Raw genomic sequence first — 23,674 nt, forward strand, 5'->3', positions numbered from 1 at the left:
TGGATGTTACGATACGGTCAGACACGAAATTCTCTGAGCGTTGTAAACAGGTTGCAAGGAAGGCCCATGGTGTCCTATCGATGATCTATCGAACTTTTGCAAGTAGAGATAGGGACGCGATAATCCCATTATATAAGACTTTTGTTAGACCACACTTGGAATACTGTGTTCAAGTATGGAGACCGCACCTAAAGAAAGACATCGAGCTTCTTGAAAGGGTGCAAAGATGGATAACTCGCCTGGTGAGATCGGCAAAAGGGCGTCCTTATGAAGAAAGACTTCGAATATGTGGGTTGCAGAGTTTGGAAACTAGACACCTTAGAGGAGATTTGATTGAGGTGTTTAAGGCTCTGAGAGGCATCAGTAAAATGAATGAAGACGAAATTTTCAAGATTATAAATGATGCTAGAACTAGGGGACATAAATTCAAGTTACGGGGGGGGGGAAATGTTTAGATTGGACTGCAGGAAGTTTTATTTTAGTCAGCGAGTTATAAATTACCGCAATAAGTTGCCTACATGGGTGGTTAGAGGCTGACAGTTTGGGGAAATTCAAAGGTCATCTGGATAGTATCTTCGGGTGAGGGAAGTGCATAGGATGATAGGTTTAATTTCCTTTTCTTTTCTTTTATTTATTTATTTTTTTTTATATATATCATTGTTTTATTCGGGTTTCATTTTTTTTTTTTTTTGGCTGGTGCAGCATAAGCCGTAGGCTTTCTTGCACCATGCGGCTTACTAATACTAATAATAGTTTTTGGTATTCTGCGTGTGATTTCATAGCTTTGAAAAGGATGCCACATTGCTGCTGTTTACAAAGTGAAGATTTATAACTGAATATATCACAATAGGGAGCCTGTTCTCATATCCTTTTTAGAGTAAAAACTGTTTCCTTTTTATGAGTTTATGGTGTACGTTATGTGGTTGGTGATGTACTGCATTTTTTAATTTATTTTTTTAATTGCATTTCTCATTGAAGCAAGATAGGCCTAAAACTGAATGTCCATAGCAAGGGATAAGTCTTGTTATTTATTTTAATTGTCTAATTGGGAGAATATACCACATAATTTGGTCCTTGAGGTAGTTGCAAACATTCTCTCAGAGATTCCAGACAAGCTGTGCTTGCTACCTGGGAGTCTAAAATGCTGATGGAACTGATATTTGACTGACTCGAATCAAGTGTACATTTCAACGAAGCCCGGATGGTCTGTGACAGCCACATCCTCTGCTTACACCTTCACGATGGTAGGACTGTTAGTAATCCTGGGTATAACCCCCATGCGCAAGCACATTGTGGGTGACCACCCAGGTATGAACCAATGTAAGCAGGGGTCGAGGTGTGGCATCCAGACCATGTGGAGGAATGACGCCTCTCTGTTTGCAATGCCACCGCTTTGCTTATTGGAGACTTGAAGTGGTGGAACCCATGTTTAGTCTCCAGAGCTAAGTTCTGGTCAACCCTTCCCCATCTCTTCCATCATGCAATATGACTGATGTCTGTTTTGAGGTTATGATGAACACAATGGCGATATCCAAACTTCCTTACATTTCGTGGGTACAGCTCTAAAACGGTGTTAAAAGGCTGGCCGCTAGTTAGTACACTGGACCGAAATTATTGGGAACCCTCTAGGAGGCTTCCGGATCAGCAATTGTATAATCTTGCTACCTCTACTCTGCCAGATAGTGACTGGTTGGAGTCCGAGTAATGTGTATGCAGCGGCCATTGTCAAGGCCACGTTATGTCAAGGAACTGGGTATATTCTTACCATGTGTATGCCATATCCAAAAATTTCATTACTTCATACAGTATGTTGTCAAACTAATAGAGGAAACTTATTTGTGAAAAGATATAAACCTCCCAATCACCTTCCTATTTCATTTCACAAATATATATGCTCTCAGGTCTAATCTCAGTGATGTCCATTTCCACTTAGTCTGCCAAACCCCGTGTAATTTTTCCGATGGAATCTCAGTTATCTGTTGATTCAACCTCTGCTCATCTCAGTTGCCCAAATTATTTGCTGTATAATTCCTTTTGCCTCAGAGGTGGCACTTGCATATGTCCATTCTTATATTCCCCATTAGAGACTTGGTAATTTGGAATCTCCTCTTTTCGATCTTCTCTGGCTTAAAATCTCTCTACCTCATTCTGTCAAATCCATCTCTTGTCTGTACTGTTCTCCCAATTCCACTAATCACTTGGAACTCTGACTTCCTCTCTTTGCAACTTGACTTTCTCCAGTCCAACTTTCCTAATAGTGAGATAATTTTCCTTGGTGGTTTTAATGTTCACAACTCCAGCTGGCTTCCATTTTCTAGTCACACTGACCAAGCTGGTCGAGATGCTGAGGCTTTTTCAATTACTAATGACCTCACACAGATTGTTCGTTTACATACCAGAAATCCTAACCATACACAGCCAACACGCTTGACCTTTTTCTCACAAACAACCCTTTTAAGTACACGGTTGAAGTGAGTGGTCCTTTAGGCACCTCAGATCACAACTTGGTGATTGTCTCTTCGCCGATGGAGCCTTTATCTTATGGCTATTCCCAAACTCGTGTTGTTTGGCATTACAAGAATGCAAAATGGGATGACCTGTGAGATTTCTTTTCTTCTTTTCCTTGGTCGGATTACTGTTTCAAAACTTCTGATGTCGATGTTTGCTCAGATTGTGTCAATGAAATTATTCTTGTAGGAATGGAATCCTTAATTCCACACTCCACTTTAAAATCTCGTCCTTTATCTAAACCTTGGTTTTCCAATAAGTGTGCTAAGACTGTTCAAGAGAAGAATGTTGCATATCGTAATTGGCTTGTTTCCAATTCTTCAGTTTCATTTTCTGCCTGCACCAAAGTTTGCAATAATTGTAAAGCAGTTATTAATCAGTCCAAACTAGATTTTGAACTGGCTAAGGGTAAAAAACTTGCTTCTTACCCAAATGGTAGCTGAGCATTCTGGTCTCTTGCCAAAGCTATTGGCTGCAACTTTTGCCCCTCTCTACTCTCACCTCTGTCAAAACCAGATAGTTCTATTGTCACTTCAGCCAAGGATAAAGCTGACCTTCTATCAGCCCATTTTTCTTCCAACTCATGTATTAATGATCTTGGAAAAACACCTCCCACCATTCCCAACATGCTCCATTCAATGCCTCCTGTGGTCTTCTGTCAAAAGGATGTCAGAAGGATTTTGACGAACCTTGATGCTAAGATAGCTCCAGGTCCTGATGGTATTTCTCCACTTGTTCTCAAAACTTGTGTTCCTGAACTTACTCCTGTTCTTTGCTGCCTTTTTTCACTTTCTTATTGCAAAGGTGTTTTTCCTTATGCTTGGAAATTTGCTCATATCCAGCCAGTTCCTAAAAAAAGGGTGACAAATCCCTCCCATCCAATTAAAATCCCATTGCAATAACTTCTACTCTTTCTAAAGTAATGGAGAAATCAATTAACCGCCAACTCAAACTACCTAGAAACTTTTTGTCTGATCAACAATCACCAGTATAGATTCCGTCAGCGTCGATCCACTGGTGATATTTTGGCTTATGTTACTCATTTGTGGACAAATTCAATGGAAAAGTTTGGTGAAACACAAGCAGTTGCTCTTGACACCTCAAAGGTTCCGATCGTGTTTGGCATAAATGTCTCCTAAACAAGCTTCCATCTTATGGTTTGCCAACTGTTTTTTTGTAATTGGTTACCCAGTTTTTTCTCTGACTGCTCACTGAGAGTGATGGTAGATGGTTCTCTGTCTTCTAACTTCCCCACTAATGCTTGTGTCCCCCAAGGTTCAGTTTTTTCCCCTACTCTTTTCCTCTTATATATTAATTAATGACTTTCTTCCATTGACTAGAAATCCTATCCATAGTTTTTCCGATGATAGCACATTGCATTCCACTTTCCATTTTGAGAAACCTTGTCTTGCTCAATCAGCTTCAACTTCTCGAAAATCTGCTACCAGTTCCTTAAATGCCGATCTTCAGGTAATTCTCCAGTGGGGCAAAGACAACTTAGTTGATTTGAACCCTTCTAAAACTCAGTCTTGTCTTATATCTCGCAAAAAGGATTCTTCTGCTCCTATGCTTATCTTTGGTGATACTCCGATTTCTAGGCAAGATGATATATGTTGGCAGATTTTGAAACTTTGTCAAGCCTTTCACCGTGTAGAAAATGTTCTAAAATATAATGGCATACAGGCAATAATTAAAAAAAAAGAAAACTGATCATCAGTTGTGTGTTCGGGCCACAATGGGCAGCTTTTAGCTTGCGGACGGCAATTGTGGGTTGGAGGAATTATCCCGCTTTGTGCAAACATTTTGAATCAGAAGTTAAATATTCAGGATTATTAAATCGACTTTTAAATTTGGAATTTCTTAACCATTTAGCACTAATGGTTGACATCCTGCAAGAGCTCTCTTACCTTTCAGAAGATTTACAGAATCACTATGGTAAAAGCAGATAAATTAATTCTTCGAACTATCAATGCTATTGCTAATTTGAAAAATTCTGAAGGAAATTATAAAGCTAAAATTGAGAGCATGTTGAAGTGGAAAGAATTTGAAGGAATCAAAATTGAAAGTAAAAAAATTACATCGTGACAAGTTATTAAATGCATTGTTTTATCCTTAAAGGATAACTTATTAATGGAACAGGGTGATTTTAAATTAAATAAAGAAAATAACGATACCATTGAAAGAAATTTTAAACATATGCTACCTGAAATCGTGAATTTGAAAGAACTTTCGTCTCGGTGGCAAGACAGTGAAAACTGAATAAGAAATTTAAGTTTTGTGATAAAATATGAAATAAAAATTAATGATTTTAGAGATTTTGTCGAAGACAGTTTATCTTTAAAATTGAGTGAAATTACCTTTTCAATTAAGAAAGCCAGAAATATCTTTGAAACCATTGCCATTAGCAGTGCTGAAGCTGAGCGAGCTTTCAGCGTAATGAATATTGTTGAGTGAATGAATGAATAATGTTGACAATTAAACTTATTGAAATGGAAAACCATTGCTTCAATTTGATTTGGATCGTTACGTCAAATCATTCCTCTGTAATCATCGCTCAGCTATTGAGCAAAGCAAAAGAATGACAACAAATATTAATAAAGAAGTAAATTGGCAATTTTTAGAATAAATTTTTCTTGAATATTTGTGAAATAATTTTTTTTCATGTAATCTATGATTTTTTTGTGTACTGTGATTATTTTTTTTCTAGAAAGTTTGTTTTTTATGTAATATTTGTTTTTATATTGTGGAATACTTTGTGATAGTTTTTGTTATTTGGGAAATATTTCATGTTATTTTTTATTTGCAATATTAAAATTTTATCATGAAAAAAATATATCCATTATATTTCCCTAGTTGTTAAAAAAAAAGTTGCACATATGCCGAGCACACACGGTAGATGGTTTATGCAAAACGTCCTTCGCGTTTCTTTTAGGCATTTTGATTATGAAATAAAAGAGCATTTTTATTGTAAATATTTTATTGATCATTCACAGATTTTCATAATTTCTGGAAGAAAAGATACAATGGATTTATGATAACTAAAGTAAGAGATGTATACTTGCGAGTGCAATGTATCTAAATATCTCTGTAAAATAGCACCGATCTTGTAGTTGAAGTGACATACGCAACTGTTGGGGGCACCTAACAATGGAACGTAATGAAAATGCGAGACGAAAAAAAGAAATTGTTGACAAATATTTGTATTGTTGAAATCATACTTACTGCAGTAGTAACTTCGGGAAGCATGATTATGATGTCATACTATTCAATAATTCTAAAAAGTTAGAACTCCAGACACCGTCGTATCCAGTTATCATCATAAGGCAGGGCATGACGACCAGGTTTTTAATTTTTTTTTTTTTTTAGATAGACCTAGGAACATTTTACACATTCACTTATACGCATGGTTAAGGGGGGTAATAAGCTGGATCTGTCCCCCCCCCCTAAATTCGCCCCTGACTCGATATCATACCAGTCATGAAAAATGCATCACGCGCTATAATCACAGTACTAGTAGAGCAAGCGTGGGAAGCACCTCTAGTGGAAGCCGCGGATGAAGTCACTTCCATGACCGATCAAATTTTCTCGGTAGAAAGTCGGAAAAACTGCGAGCCCATTGTTAAAATATTCACAGCTCACCACTGCATAAGGGAATACAGTAGATCAATGGTCTGCATTTGGAAACTACTGTATTAACTGGTGAAGTTAATATAGTAACACCAACACTAGTAAACTCCATGAAGTATGGAGTTTACTGGTGTTTGTTGGTGTTGATTGAAATTTGTGGGTTTGCCATACGTAAATCACAATTTTTTTTTTAGCATTCTCTTCTGGGACACAATCACCTGGCATTACAGTATACTGAAATGTGGTATATCAGAGTTGCACTGTATTTAGCTCTGATTGATATTAATTAAAAAGTCACATACTAGTTCTGAAATTTTTTTAACAGCCCAAGAAGGGTGGTATGCTGCATAAAGTACAGAAGTTGAAACCTCTCTCTTATGCATGGTAAAAATTGGACACATCACTCTGCCATGACAGACAGCCATAACGTGGGGAAGGTGAACCATTTACAAAGAAAGGAACTTTTCCCAATCTCTAGCAGTATGTTACTGTAAGTCATCAAGGAAAGGCCATATGTGAGGTGGGAGAATGCACAGCACTGCAAATAAAATTCAATAATTTGTTTTTGTTGAATGTAGTTACTCCTTCACTAAATAAAAAGAAATGTTATTTATTAAATAAACATAACAGCCATTAAAATTTCATGAAAAATGATTATCGGTCTACCTGTTCTGACAGATAGGTGTGCAGAGTAATGCTATAATGGCATCATATAATTGTATTAAAAAATGCATTTTAGGTCCTTTTAGATTTTGGGATTTTGAATATGGGTTCCAACATTGTATATGAAATATGTATGAGGAGGTCATCATTTAATTTGCAGACTGGTGCAAGGTCTTACCTTAATTAGCATCATCCAAATCTTCTATTAAAGAAGATTCAGATGATTCAGACACATTAAATGCGTCTTGCAAGCCATTTTTCGAAACACTGCGAAGTGCTTCCATTATAGCACTGTGAACATTGTTGTTGGAGGCAAAATGCTTGCCTTTCAGAGCTTTCTTCAGATGAAGAAACGAGAAGAAATCACATGGGGCTAAGTCTGGTGAATAAGGGGGATGCAGCAGAACCTTTGCACTTATGGCAGTGATCACTGGCTGTACAATATTAGCTGTATAGGACCTAGCATTGTCTTGGAGAAACCACTTCACACCAGAAAGTTCTTGACATTTCTCATGAATGGCATGGCAGTTTGACTCTGAGAACCTCAGAGTATCCTTCCTTTTCCTTATTCATTGTTGTTCTATGAGGCATAAAATGTGTAACAAGAATGCCTTTTATGTCAAAAAACACAAGAACCATTTGTTTGTCTGCCAGATGAGAAGCTCAATTTCTTAAGTCTTGGTGAGTCAGAATACTTCCACTCATTTGACTGTTGTTTTGTCTCTAGATCATAGTGAAAAATCCAAGTTTCATCGCAAGTCACTATTTTATTTAAGAAGTTTTGACCCTGTGTTTCAAAATGTTCAAGCATTTCTTTACACAAGCATAATCTTTGCTGTTTTTGTTCTGGAGTCAAATTGTGTGGAATCCAGCAGGCATAGATTCATGACATTTTCAGGTGATCTTTCACAATATAATGAGCACTATTGTGTGAAATGGACATTCTAGAAGCTAATTCATGAAGTATAATTTGCCTGTCTTCATCTAGGGTTTCCTGCACTTTTGTGATTTGCTCAGGAGTTGAGGAGGAAGGCTGACCAGGCCTTGAGTCACTGCAACAGACTCATGGCCTTCACTGAATTGCTTGTGCCATTTAAATATGGCCGTCCTACCAAGACACTCAATACCATATGCTTCATTCATTTCTTTAACTGTTTCTGATGAATTTAAGCCCCTCTGACACAATAACGAATCACATATCACTGTTCAATCTGTATGTCTAACATGATACTTGCTTCAAAATCATCTTCAAAGATCATCAGTAACATGCAGCTAAAAAAACTCTTCACTCAACACTAGTTCAACAAGTACTGGCGCGCGCGCGCGCACACACACACACAATCTGCTCAATCCCCTCTAGTGGCAGTTATGGAAAGTTTGTGTGGTAAACATAAAATCTTGCACCAGTCCGCCATCGCCATAGTTAGGTGCATTATGGCCTTGCTGTCCTTGCACCGTAAAGCCCTTAAACAAACAAACAAGCACCAGTCCACACAAATTAAATGATCACCTCTCATATATTCACCTCTACATGAAATATGAATTGTCATAAATAATTAGGATTATATTTTTATCTGAGTTTATATTTGAAGTTTTCAGCGTAATAAACTTTCCTGCTGTCATTTTCCAATGGTTGTAGAGAGTAAACTTTGACAGTGTTTGATGTGCGATCAACTTTTATGCTGTAATTTTCAACTGTTGTAGACAAACCTGGATATGTTTTGATCCAATGTATAAAGTTTAATTTGAATTTGATGTAGTTAAGTGCTTTGGTCAAAGTAGGATCTCTAAAACAGAACAAGAAATGCAAACTGTTAAGACTATAGTTTTATTTGTTAAATTTTTTCTAATATTTAGGGTGGTAGCCCTTCTCCATTTGATCGTAATTTTGGTACTAAGATGTCTGCCAAGGCAGCAGATTGGCTTATCACACAGCTTAAAGAAAATCTGAAAGATGGAAAAATTCAGTGCACATCACCTAATACTGCTGTCCTGTTGGGTCTGAAAAAGAGGCAGTATTTGTTCACACCTGTTCAAAACTTAAGGGAAGAAACGGATATCAAGTATGGCTTTCCTTGTTTTTTTCTTTCATTTATTTTGTTAAAAATCATACTTTGTTTTGAAAATTAATTTTTATTAACAGCCTTCAAATAGCAAAATTTAAGTTGAGTAGATTTTAAATTAAATTTTGTGTTCTGAATAATTTAGAGCTGAGGTTCTTTGAGCTAAAGGAGTTATATAATGTAGTGAAGGAGAAAACTGTTTACTACAAATGCATTAATCATCTCGCTGGGGTGCAAACTTTAATGAGTTGGCACAGCCTTACACTACAAAAAAAAAAATACAATCATAGCAATATTAATTAGATCTAAATTCTGCTGCCATGGCATTTAGATTTGATTAATTGTTCTGATTACATTACTGTTATTATTGCATCTAATTAACATTGGGCCTCCATAGCCAAGTGGAGCGGGAGTGCAGTAGCACATGCTCTTTGAGTAGATCGGGGTTCAAGCCCCTGACTGATAAATATGGTCGATCTGCCAACCCGCACTGGACCAGTGTGGCAGATTATGGGCCAATTCCCTCAGCATGAAATGTTGAGGAAGATTCATCCTGCAGTGAGTTGATAAGGGCTGCAGTTTTATGGGAGGTTTAAATTTGTTCCTTAGTGCAGAGACTTACCATGAGGAATAAAACTTTTAAATCATCTAGATGGTGGTTAATATTTATCATTATGTTAGAATTAAACTAGAAGAAAGAATACTTCAGACCTGATTATCATGAAAGGGTTCATGTATTGTCAAACATATGATACCATAAGATGATCCTGATGGTATCATATTGTTGAGGCTAAAAGTGCAAAGAAAAGGGACAAGGAGTTTTCATATATGTAAATTAAATGAAGAAAAGAGTAAATCAGACTGGCCCTTTATGTAATGGTTTTGGGAAAGTATTGGTAACCAGCATTATAAATGGAATGAATGCCTCTCATCGATCTTTACACACGAAAGTCCCTTCGTGGTAAGAAGAAATTGCACTAGTGAATTTCTGAAATCACTTTGAAATATGGGTGCATTATAGCCTCAGTAGATAATATGCCAATAAAACCAAACCAAACTTTGAAATAGGGGAATTATAGAAGATTGCTTACTAGAAAAACTTTTGAGCCTGAAAGCAAATTAGGACCATTCAAATAAATCTGGGAGTATACTTTCTCCCTGTCTTATCCAGCAATTCCCAAGGAATGCTGCTGGTCCACTCAAAATGTTTAAAGGACAATCAGGGATCTTCTCATAGAAAATGTCCTTCCACAGACACTCTGAATCACTATTTTCGCTTGCTCTCTCTCTCTCTCTCTCTCTCTCTCTCTCTCTCTCTCTCTCTCTTGCTCTCTCTTGCTCTCTCTCCCTCTCCCCCCCCCCAATAAACTTGCATGGTTGCTTTTATGCTACATTGAACACATCCTATAATTCCTCTGGAAGAATAAATTTCAGGAATTACAGAACTAGAAAGCAAGCGGATATTAATCAGAAATAATAGACTTATTCCTAATGACAAAAGGAGAAAACATGGACAATGAAAACTCCACCACTTGAGTCTACTGGGACTCACACCTCCAACTTACACACTATAACTCACCCAAATGAATAAGAATGGATGGTAACAAAAGAATATACTGCTTTTCCTGAGTAACTCTCAGATAAGTCTGTGAGTAAACTTTCTTCCTTTCTTATTCAGAAATTCCAGGAGAGTGTCTCAGTGTTACCCTCTTTGTAATCAGAATACATATTGTTGAACTGTCTCCAGTACTGTTGAAACTTATTTTTTTGTTGATGATCTCATAATATCCAGTCAGTTTTAAAATATATGTTTCATAGAAATGCAACTTCAAGTGTTGATAAATAAACTAGAATCATGGATGTCATATAACAGCTAGTTATCTTCAGAGAAGATCTCTGCAAAATGCATCTTGATTCAAAATCGAGGTTGGGGAGTCATAACATACAACTTGCTGATAGTATTTGATTTTCTGGCCTCACATTACATGACTTAGCTTTCTAAAAAACCCAGGGGCTCATGTCTGGTGAGTATGGGCTTAGCACACCCAGGGTCCTGAGCTGGATATCATCGTTCTTCCCTTTCTACTTCTCTCTCTCTGTTCGGGTAATAGGGAATTTTTTTTTTTTTTTTTGGCCAGTGCAGCATAAGCCTCAGGCTTCCTTGCACCATATGGCTAAAAAAAAAAAATAATAATAAAACATACAACAGGTATGCACAGCTTGTCTGAAAAAAAAAAAAACCGTGTACCCTGTATGCGCAAAAGATGTCTTATTTTATGTGAAAACATCTCTGATGAAAATCAAAACCGTTTAAATTTTTAAAATCAAACAGCTAGAACCAAAGTTATGAACGATGTAACATTTTATGCCCGCGCCCGCTACTTGCTGTACCAAATCAACGTTAATGACTGAGTTAGTGCCATTTAGGAAGTGATGCCATTTCTGTCTTGAATTTTCATTACCAAATGGTTTTACTTCAGTATGAAAATTTAGTAGGCTGCCAAAGATGTTTTCACAGCTTTGGATAATTTAGACAGACTTTAAGGTTGGTCAAAGAAGTTGCAGAAAATGCCATTCATCAAGTCTTACCTGGAAACCCCAAAATAACTTATACACTTGGTAGGGTTGAATTAAAAAGAAAAAAATAAAATAAAAGTGGGGGTAGACAAAGAAAGAGATTTGGGAGTTACAGTATAGATGTATATGAAGTGCTCCATGCAAGGAAGGGGAGCCCTCTGTGTGTTGTTAATGACGCATGGAGCACTTCATGTCCACCTGTATAAGACAATTGTAAGGCTGCACTTGGAACTGTGTCTAAGTATGGAGACTATCACAAAAAAGACATTGAGCTTCTTTAAAAGGTCCAAAAACAGGTAACACATTTGGTAAGATCAGCAAAAAGTGATGTCAGTTATTGTGCTTGGGAAGTAGGCACCTTAGAAGGTATCAAATTGATGTATAAGTCTGAGAGGAAAAAGTGAAATGAATGAGAGAAAAATTTTTACTTATGGAGGCTTTCAGCTGGATAGATACCCGTGGAAGGAGGGAATCATATAGGTAGTTTATATTTATTCTAATATATATTTTTATATTTATTTAATTTTATATTTTTGACTGTGCAGTATAAGGCTGGTGTGTCCTTTCATCATATGGCTAATTCTAATACATTGAAGCATTCCTTTAATAAGAGACAGGTGGAGAATAAGAAAAACTGCTTTCAGTATAGTCATTGTGGTTATATATAAATTTTCTGTTTTATACTCCGGCACGACAACCAAGTCAGTAGAGTTTACAATAAATCGTTAATACAAATATTTATCGTATTTAATAGTCACGGGCTTGAACCCCGGTCCACTCAAGGAACGTGCGCTATGCACTCTCGCTCCTGACCACTGGGCTACGTCAGGCCTTAAAGGTTACATGAGTTTGAAAGGATTTGTGGAAAGTATAGGTTGGAGGGTGTTTTTTTTTTTTTTTTTTTTTTTTTTTTTTTTTTTTTAATGCAGACCTCAAACACAAAAGGCATTAGAATCTAAAGTAGATAAAGCGCTCGTGGAAGTATGTATAGAAAGGGCATACAGCAGAAACAGAACATCTATGAGACAGAGTAGAGATTGATTATTAATTAGCCTAACTGCCCTCCTTTGAATGGAATCTAGAAGCCTGAGAGAGGTTTTAGGGGCACTGCCCCAGATGTGGGAACAATAATCCATATTAGTGCAGATTTGCAATTCATAGAGAGTGAGCAGCTGTTTGGAAGAAAAGTAATGCCAAGAGCAAAAGAGAGAACCCAGTTTTTTATATGCAGAGGAAGCAATATTTGTAATGTGCTGATGCTAAGGGAGATTAGAAATAAGGGTATTTCCTGATAGAGATATGTGACCTTGTCTTGGAATCTATGTGCTGTTGAAGATGAGCATAGGAGCAGAAGAATCCTTTTTCAAGAAGGATTTTTAGAAGGATTGAAAACTAAATTATTTTGCCCCAGTGGAGTATTACCTAGAGATCAGTATTTAAATAATTGGTATTGGTATTCAAGAAGTTGAAGCTGTTTGCACAAGGTTTCTCAAGCTGGAAGGTGGAATGCATTGTGCTATCATCAGCAAAACTATGGATTGGATCCTAGTCAATGGAAGAAGTTCATTGATATTCGAGGAAAAGAGTGGGAAAAAGAAATGAACTTTGGGGAGCATCAGCATTAGTGGAGAAGTTAGAGGACAGAGCCATCTACCATCATGCACAGTGAGCTGTCAGAAAGAAAACTGGATATCCAATTACAAAAAACAGTCAGCAATCCAAAAGATGAAAGCTTGATCAAAAGCCTTTGAAATGTTAAGAGAAACTGCTTGAGATCCACCAAACTTTCCCATTGAATTTGTCCATAGATGGGTAATATAGTGGATTAACACTGAATGGATCCATACTGGTGAAGGTAGTTAAGGAATTGACAGTTACTGGATTTCTCCACTACTTTAGAAAGAGTAGAAGTAAGTGTAATAGGATGATAATTGAATGGGAGGGATTTGTCACTCTTTTTAGGAACTGGCTGGATATGAGCAAATTTCCTAATAGAAGGTAAAACATCAGTGGAATAAGAAAGTTTTTAAAAAGGGGTCACAGAACAGGAGTAACTCAGGAGCACGATTTTTGAGAACAAGTGTAGAAATACCATCAGAAATTGGAGCTCTCTTTGGCATTAAGATTGTTCAAAATTTTTCTGTCATCCTTTTGACAGAAGACGACAGGAGGTATTGAGTGGAGTGTACTGGGAATAGTAGGAGGTGTTTTACAAAGATTGTCAATACAAGAATTAGAAAAAAATTAGGATGCTAGTAGGTTAGATTTATCTTTAGCTGAGGTGGCAATATCCAACTGGTTTTAATAGAGGTAGGAATACAAATGAGCAAAAGTTGCAGCTAATAGCTCTGGAAAGTTCCTACTCTTAGCCTGTTCAAAATCTAGTTTAGACTGATTAATAACTGCTTTACAATTGTTGCAAGCTTTAGTGTAGGTAGAAAATGGAGATTTGCAAGCCAGTTGTGATATGCATCATTGTTATTTTTAACAGCCTTAGCACATTTATTGGAGAACCAAGGTTTAGATAATGGACAAGATTTTAAGGAGTGTGGAATGAAGAATTTCATCCATACAAGGATAATTTCACTGACATGATTTGTGCAAACATTGACATCAGAAGATTTAGAACAGTAAAACAAACAAGGGAAAAGAGAATAGAAATCTTGCAGGTCATCCCATTTGGCATTCTTGTAATGTCAAACATCAGACTCAGAAAGGCCACAAGGGAAAGATTCCATTGGAGAAGAGATCATCAGGTTGTCTGTAATCAAAGGAGAAAGCATTTTGAATGCGTGATTCGGATAGTCTGGTAAGTAAATGAGCAAGGTCATTACTAATTGGAAAACATCTTGACCAGTTGGGTCCATATGACTAGAAAACTGAAGCCAGATGGGGTTGTGAACATAAAATTACAAAGGAAAATTACCTCACTCTTAGGAAACTTGGACCAGAGGAATTTGAGCTTTTAAGAGAGGAAGTCAGAGTTTTAAGTGGGTAGTGGAATTGGGAGATTAATAGAGGCAACAGATGAATTTGATAGAATGGAAGATATTTTAATCCAGAGAGATTTTAGGTCAGAGAAGATCGAAAAGAGGCGATTGCAAATTCTAAGTCTCAGACTGGGAATATCTGAGCACACAGATGCACAAGTACCTCTGAAATGAAAGGAATTGTACAATGAATTATTAGGACAACTGAGATGAGCAGTTGTTGAATCAAATAATAATTTGAATTCGCTCAGAAAAAAAGTAAGCTGGGCTTGGCAGACTGTAAGGAAATGGACATCATTGAGATTGGAATTGAGTCCATATATACAGGGTGTCTCAAAAATATTGGTACAAACGTTTAGGGGAGGTAGGTAACATCTAAAGGAATGTGAATCGCTTAGGAACCCATAACCGGAAACATCACCGTAAGTCGGTAGACGGTGCTGTTCATCAGTTCGCAAGAGGGAAATTTTCAATGTTTTGTTCACGGATGAGGCTTATTTCACTCGGGAAGGCTTATTCAATCAGCACAATGCTCGTGTGTGTGGGCTTACGACAACCCACACGGCATGCGCCCCCATGCGGCACAACATCACTTTGCAATAAATGTGTGGGCAGGTATGGTCGGTGACTGCTTAGTCGGCCCATACCTGTTACCATCCTGCATGAACTCCACTAAATATCGGATCTTTCTTGAAGACATTCTACCAGGGTTACTTGACGATGTTCCAGCAAATGTGAGACGCAACATTTGGTTTCAACATGATGGGGTGCCTGCCCATTATGGAAGGTGTGTTCATGACCATTTGAACAGGCGTTTTGGGCATCGGCGGATTGGCCATGATGGACCTGTTGCCTGGCCCCCACGCTCACCTGATTTATCGATCCTTGATTTCTTTCCATGGGGGGGGGGCCCTCAAATCTATCGTGTATGAATCACCTGTGGAGATGGAAATGGATCTCGTCTGCAATGCTGCTACTGTCAAAGAAACTCCAGGTGTGTTCGACCGTGTCCGCCAATCCATGCTGCGTCGGTGTGATGCATGCATTGCATCCCATGGTGGAACCTTCGAGCATCTGTTGTAACATCATGAAATGCATCCATCTCGTACTCCATTGTTAATATTATGTCAAATAAATGTTTGCCACTAATTACTGTCTTGTGTCATTTCTGCTTCTTGGTGCCTCTGCTACTACTTTCCCATGACGTTTCCGGTTATGGGTTCCTATGCGATTCACATTCCTTTAGATGTTACCTACCTCCCCTAAACGTTTGTACCAATATTTTTGAGTCACCCTGTATATATATATATATACAGCAGACTCTCGATTAACTGGGATCGGATTAACCGGAACACTTCAAGACTCCAAATTTAAAAAAAAAAAAAAAAAAAAAAAAAAATCAACCAGAAATCAAAAAAAATTCCTACCACTCAAAAAAAAAAAAAAAGAGACCAAATGTTCAGTTTGTTTTAGTGTGTTGCGTCGATTGTTGTGTTCCGTTATAGCATAAAAGAACAACTTTTGTTTCGTTATTTATATCAGGGATGTCAGAATTTTTTTTTTATAGTGAATTTTTTTTGTTTTGCTTAGAAATCGCAAAAATAATGGGTAAACACAAAAGAATTGCATTTTCAGTTAAACAAAAACTTGAAATTATTCAAAAGTTTGAAAACCTTTAAATCTTTGATCAACGATTATAATGTTGGTGACAGAACCATACGCAACATCGTAAAAAATAAAGGGAAGCTATTAGATATAAAATCAACATATAAATAAAGGGATGCATCATATTGGACATGCGAGAATGCGTGGTAAGTTTTTTCGTTTTTTATCTATCGCCATACTTTTTACGTAGGTTGCCGAACATTTTTTTTTTCGATACAGTAAGTCCCGACTTATGCAACTACGGATTTACGTAAATTTTTTTCGCTCAAATTTTTTTTTTTTTTTTTAGCATTGTAAAATTTAAAACAAAAATAATAAATAAAATAAGCAATGAATAATGACGATCACGGCACACGCAAATTGCACAAGTGAGATATGGAGTAACAATCAAAAAAATAGGAAAGAAGAGAAGATTCTTACAATTTATTTATGGTTTTTTTTTTTTTTTTATACGACTGAAGATTTCAGCGAACGGGACACATTTCGCCATAATAACGTAAAAACCCACACAATTCCAGTTATTGGTATTACAAATGCAATAAGATCAAGTTTACTACCCGTTTACAATTAGATGCACGAATAGAAAAGCCCAGTAACCCGGAAGGTGCAGATTGTTTAATGGCAGTGACCTCCAGAAATGTGCTTTAGTAAAATGTGAGTTCGGTTGAGGTGATAATAATGTATTTCCCCCTTAACCCTGTGAAGTTCTTTTCAGAAAATTTCATTTTAACCGTTATCACGGTGCCGACTAAGAGAATAAGTGACAGCAATACTAGTAAATCTACCAAGAAAAGGAAAGTGATTGGTTTGTATCAGAAAATTAAAATAAGGATGTTTGAAAATGGTCAAACATGAACAAGTATCGTGCGGAATTCAGATTTGTCAATATATAGTAGCAATATGTTAATAGTCATTCCCGAGTTACGTAAAACTCGACAGAGTAATAAGTCCTGGAACATATTTCTTACGTATGTCGGGGACTTTTGTATTTTTGGATTAACCGGGAAATTGATTATCCGGGATTTGTTTATTACCATCTATCCCGGAAAATCGAGAGTCTACTGTGTGTGTGTGTGTGTGTGTATATATATATATATATATATATATACATACAGCAAACCCCCGCTATTCGCGGGGGTTACGTTCCTGAGAAATGCCGCGAATACCGAAAATGCGAATACTGAGTTATGGCTCCCAAAGAAATAAAGGGGTTCCGTTCCAAAGTATGAAATATATAAGAAAAACTAGTCTAAAATTTTGTCTATGCATGTATTATATGTACTTTCATAATATGACTATGTACATACAGTACATAGTGAAATGCAAGCATATGGCATCGAAATGAAAATATGAAACAATTAAATATTAAATGTAATATTTATTAGAAATTTCAAACAAATCTTTCAAACCAGCGCCTTTGCTAGTAAAAAAACTTATCCCGCCAGTGCTATCACCAGTTTCGCTAAAGTGTTGATAAAGGAGTTTTGCCTTTTCACGAATGATGAGTGAACTTAACGGAATTTTATTTTGAGTTCGGTCTTCTATCCACAGATTTAAAGCCTTTTCCATTTTTTTCTAATTTAACATCACGAGTTACAGAGAAAATTTTTGAAGCAATTAGCGCGTTTTCTCACGGACCCTACGGCGGATTTTTTCTTCCAATTTTTTTGATTGATCGTACCCTTGACTCATTGATTTTATAATATTTTGCCACTGAGGAGACACTTTCAGCATTAGAAATTTTATCTAATAACTCAATTTTATTCGCTAATATCATCACCTTCTTTGATATTTTCACATTTCTCTTGTTATTCGTAGCCATATTTTTGTAGGGGTTAGAAAGAATTTGTCACTTTCTTCCGTTAACACACTCGAAAAAGTCTGTTTTACACTGCAAAATGGTAGATTTATCATTTTTGTAAGCATATTAGTTTATAAATTGATAAATTTATTCAATTTATAAGCATAGAAATTAAAAGCAAATGACGAAACCTTCCATGACAAGCGCATAACACATACTGAACAAGGATTAGCGAGAAACATCCACGCTCGCGATTTTGTCACCCCTCTCCCCCACCCACTGAGTGCTGTTTTAACCGGGAAAGATAATTTTAGCCACACATGTTTTTTTATGGCGGAAAATATTCAAGGCGCTTTAAAATTCACATTTTTTTTTTAGGTTTCATTTTATATTAAATCGGAGATCGCGAAACCCCGAATACAGATACCGTGAATAGCAGGGGTTTACTGTGTATGTATATATATATATATATATATATATATATATATATATATATTTTGAAAATGAATGTAAAAGTATTTGAGAGGTTTAGATCTTTTCACACATAAGATCTAAACTAGTGGTTTTCAAACCAGTGATTAGGACAGGAAACTATCAAAGAATAGAAAAATTATTTGGACAAAAGATAGGTTATTTACAAAAATGCAGGTAAATTCATAACAGCAATTCATCAGAAAGTTCTAAAACTTCATTACAAAAGAAGTGGTTGGAGTAGAGAGCCAAAGTTGATGTGTAAGTGTGGGAGACCTTTCCTCTACACTTACGCATCATCTTAAATGAACAGTCAATGTTAAAGTTTACTTTTTTACTTGTGAGCATGGAAATGAGAGTATGCCGTCTCCAGCATGTCTACTAGCTACTGAAATAAACCACTCCATCAGTGTGTTTTGCAATCCTTTCTGTACAGGAGTATCACAGAGTATAACTACAATTCTAGTTAAAAAAAAAAAAAAAAAAAAAACATTTGGGCCTTTTGGCCAGATTTATCACTGGCGCGAGCATATGCTTATTCCAAAATTATTTTCCTGTATTAAAAATTTTGAATACAGGAAAAATTCCACCTTCATCCAAATGATGACAGTGACTTAATAATTGGCACAATTGACATAACACAAAGTTGTTGATGCACATCTTAGATTGCTAGATGGTTGAAACTTGATTTTCATATGTTAAGGGTAAGAAACTTTCGTCCTGTCCAAATAGCAGCCAAACTTTCTGGTCCTTTGGCACAGATATTTCCCACATTTCTGGCCATCAATACATACATGCTTGAATATACAGCAAATTTACATGCGGATTTCTCCTGTCATCGTGTAAGAGGTTATGCACCCATGCAGTTAATGTTAGTTGTCTTCTAGGTACTTCAGATCACACACCTTTGATGGGCTCTCCAGTGGAGTCTTTTTCCCAATTGGCTGTTCTCTGCCTTGTGTCATTTGGCATTAAGAGAGTGTAAAATGGGATGATTAGTTTGATTTCTATTCCTTTTTACCTTGGTTGGACTAATATTTTAAATCTCCTAATCCTAATATTTGCTCAGCTCATGTCACTGAAAAATTATTTTGTCCAGGTTAAATATTTTATTTCTCATTCCACCTTTAAACTGTTGTCGTTGGTTCCCCAAAAAATGTGTTATGAGTTTTCGTAAGAATATTGAATATTGCAGTTGGCTTATATTCAAATCTCTGGTTTCATTTGGGCCTTTATGGCCAGATTTATTACTGTTAAGTTGGACGAAGAATCAGGATGCTACTAAATTGGAGAAGGATAGTGTTAAGTTAACTTCATCTAAAGATGAAGTTAACTCAGTCACATCCTGTTTTTCCTCAAACCCTTGCATTAATGATTTTGGTAAATCTCCTGTTGAAATCCCAAACAAGTTATTAATATATCAAAACTTAATATCCACCCACCCACCCCTGTTATATCCTGATGGTTTTCTTGGAAAAAAAAAAAACAAGAAGAAAAAAAAGAATAAGCCTTCCTGCCCATCCCTGTCAATAATTTTTCTAGATCTTCCTTAAATTTATTCAAGCTACCCACCTTCCACAATGACAGATGGGAGTTTGTTTCCAACAATCAACCACTCGCTGGCTGTTTTCCCAGTGCTTATGTCAAACCAAACTGACTTAACATTGCACTGGCCACCCATGTCACTTGTATGCACTCCCTTAGATTTAATATGCTTCTCAACTAAGAGTGGCGCCTTTGTAGCCAGGTGGGCAGGAGCAGCAGTGCGTAGCACACGCTTCTTGATTAGACCAGGGTTCGAGCCAGTGACCACCAAATACGGAGGATGCGGAAAGGTCATTCCTTTCCGCATCCTCCATACGGCCTTATGGAGGATGCGGAAAGGCAATATGGCCTTAGTTGCTAATGCTCCTAAAAACCAAATAACAAACAAACAATCAACTAAGAGTATAATGCCATCTCCCCTCTTGTCCTTTCTGTACACAGTCTCTCCCTGTTCAAACTCTGCATCCCTTATGTCTGAATGGCACCATATCTCCTGTATCCCTTCAATGTCTGCATTTAATGATTTGATCAGGTCATCAAATAGTCCATGTATTTACTTGTTCCATGATGACCCACAGCAGCACTTGAAATCTCTGATGCCTTTCTTTCCAGGCTGTTGCATGTTCCAAAAGAAGCAATGCAAGAATTACGTTCATCTCTGCCTGCAGATCTAGTAAATCTATTAGTCTGTATATCCCCCAAGCTAGTAGTTTTCTAATCCACTTCCTTGATAGCATCAGCAAATGTCCTTGCACCTCTTCTATTTAATTGTATCCCAACCCTGTAAAAAGTCTCTCCTGTTAACAAGCACATACTGAGAAATAAGAGTATAATGCCATCTCCCCTCTTGTCCTTTCTGTACACAGTCTCTCCATGTTCAAACTCTGCATCCCTTATGTCTGAATGGCACCATATCTCCTGTATCCCTTCAGTGTCTGCATTTAATGATTTGATCAGGTCATCAAATAGTCCATGTGTTTACTTGTTCCATGATGATCCACAGCAGCACTTGAAATCTCTGATGCCTTTCTTTCCAGGCTGTTGCATGTTCCAAAAGAAGCAATGCAAGAATTACGTTCATCTCTGCCTGCAGATCTAGTAAATCTATTAGTCTGTATATCCCCCAAGCTAGTAGTTTTCTAATCCACTTCCTTGATAGCATCAGCAAATGTCCTTGCACCTCTTCTATTTAATTGTATCCCAACCCTGTAAAAAGTCTCTCCTGTTAACAAGCACATACTGAGAAAAATTCTACCCTATGAGCCTTGCACAGTCTCTCCTCAGCAGAGTTGACTGACAAGGCTCTCGACATGTACTCCCTCCTATCGTGTCTGGACAGAATTGCAAACACTTTTAAACTTAAATTGCAACTTTTTCCCAACATTGCCTTCTAAGTAAGCCTTCAGATCTCCTACTCTTAATGACCTTAGTGCCAATGTGTACAACAGTATACACTTTTTGTGCCTTTAAAAGATATCTGCTCTATAGTGTCATCTATCTTTGTACCCCTGTCAGACATACTCCGGTCTTATTCCACCTACCTTTATGCAAAATATATTTTCCATTTTTGTGACAACAGAGTTGCCAACAATGACTACCTCCTGTGGGACCAACATATTCTGTGTTGGGGATTGCCATTGTGTGCCTGATGCATAAGCGTAACTCTGCTGTTGAGCTTGGCTGCTGAGCTTGATGGGTACCTCATTTTAATTTCTTTGAGGGCATCTACCTTATTCTTCAAGCTCTCATAAACACCCACTGCTCAGTTTACACCCAATTTCCTCATACTATTTCCACCAAACACACACAAAGACATTACCTTGGCTGTATCATGTACCATTTCAGATAGGTCAGCAAACATCACACAAGCAGCATTAGTGTATGTGCAAGTGCTGTTGCTCATGATTCGAAGGAAACCACCCCTTCAGTTTTCGCCTGAGCAACAACACTCTCACTACTTTGAGTCATACTACTGTGAGTTGCACTGCCACTACTGGAAGTGCTTTTGCTTTGCTACTCTAGTCTGAGGCATGATGTCTTTTTAAATTTAGTTTAATCTGAGAATACTACACAAAACCAATAAATACCTAAATGCAATATGTATTACACTATCAAGTTTATGTTGTATGTATTATTATATATTCTTACATTCAGAGACATTAAATTAGTTATTGCTTTACTATAAATAGAATTTCTTAGCTAAAAAGAAAAAATATATGCCAACCTACATGATTAGAACCTATGAGCTACTTATTTACAACAATTAAAGTTCTACTATTCCACTATCATGTGCTATGCCAAATCACTGATGCAAAAGTTCTATGAATATTAAGTTGTAACTTACAAGATCTCTAGCTAAATTTAAAAATAGCTAATGAACTTGACTAGGACTGTTTCTCAAAAAAATCATCCATTTCCAAGAGCTTAAAATTCTTTGCCTTTACAGTTCATAGCATTAAACCCAAATGAGATTTCATGAAACTTCCAGTAACATCAGCAACTGGGAGCTTCTTGTAAATCTGTTCATGTCCCAGCTAATCCTATAAAAGGAGAAAAAATCTCTCTCTCTCTCTCTCTCTCTCTCTCCTTTCCTTATTATACTCAATTATTTGTGAAGCAATGAAATTATGGTTTGTTTCATAATAAACCAATCACCATGTATAATGAATGTAAGATATTTAATGAGTAATATTTTATATAAACTATTAGAAAAATTATAATGGACTCTGAATATGACTTTTTTCCAGACATCGCATTCCCAAAAAGCAATGGTGGATGAACTTACGTCCTCTCCTCCGCATCCTTGCCAAGCATGATTCTAGTTATCAGACTGAAGCTAGTGTTTTGACACCAGTGGATAGTGACTAACTTGTTTTGACCCTTCTTAACATGCCCTTTCCTCCTGCTTTCATGACTTCATAAAATCTCTTTTTTATTGTGATTCTAGTTTGATGTGCCATTTACTGCATTCTGTGATGTTTGCAGCTAATGTAAATATTTCAGTGTGAATTGTTGTTCATTTGGAAAGAACTAGGCCTTGTAAATTTTCAATGAAAGCATTGTGTATGCCTGAAATCTTTTTAAATTTTGTGACATTGTTTCAAGTTTTGTGAAGGGATGCACACATTTCATCTGTTAAGCATGGAATCGAGACCAAAATGTAATTTTAACTTAAATTTTTTTTGTAATTTTTGTGGTTTTTCTGAAAAAAATACTACATTTATAATTAAATCTAACAGTTTTTGGTTGATCTGCATACTAATTGAGTGAGTTTTAAAATGTGCAAGAAGATAGATTTAAACAGTGAACTTCCAAAAAAAGTTTGAGCACATTATTAAATTTAATTAAACGTGATGACTGAAATGTGATCATTGATTTTGATTGTAGAAGTTTATATATGAGGTAAAAGTGGTATATGAATGAGTGTAAATTTTAGGGAAAAAAATCTTATGTTGATATTTATTAAATGTTGTCATATGATTTAAAGTTGTTCAGAATAATTTTTTGCATCATGAATTTTTTTGAAAGTTGCTAAAAGAATAATTTTCTCAAGAAAAACAAGACTTTGGAGTGCAGATTAGTCTTGAAGATTGGTGTTTCTCTTATTCTGCTTTTTCAATAAATAACTGTTAGTGCAAATATTTAGTTATTTTTTTTTATTAGTTTAGTATAGTTAAAATATTTAGTGTTACTGTTTATTTGGTATTACTCAACCAGATAAAAATATCCATGTTTATCTGATTGAATAATACCAAAATTGATAA

At 36.5% G+C, this 23,674-nt stretch overlaps 1 protein-coding gene across 2 annotated transcripts in view; it reads left to right on the forward strand.

Moving 5' to 3' along the window:
* LOC150080975 (ATP-dependent 6-phosphofructokinase-like) overlaps nucleotides 1–23,141 on the forward strand; it is a 303,293-nt gene extending 280,152 nt beyond the window's left edge. The window contains exons 18-19 of one of the 2 annotated variants that reach the window (XM_090381722.1): nucleotides 8,656–8,861; nucleotides 22,658–23,141. In XM_090381722.1, coding sequence (XP_090237848.1) covers nucleotides 8,656–8,861; nucleotides 22,658–22,778 — 327 coding nt within the window. In that variant the 3' untranslated portion in view covers nucleotides 22,779–23,141. The remainder of the gene's footprint in view (nucleotides 1–8,655; nucleotides 8,862–22,657) is intronic. The other variant, XM_090381723.1, reaches the window with a different exon arrangement.
* The last annotated feature ends 533 nt before the right edge of the window (nucleotides 23,142–23,674 follow it).

This window comes from Mastigoproctus giganteus, chromosome 9, assembly GCF_048544385.1.
Source record: "Mastigoproctus giganteus isolate SK-2022 chromosome 9, ASM4854438v1, whole genome shotgun sequence".
Lineage (NCBI taxonomy): Eukaryota > Metazoa > Arthropoda > Arachnida > Uropygi > Thelyphonidae > Mastigoproctus > Mastigoproctus giganteus.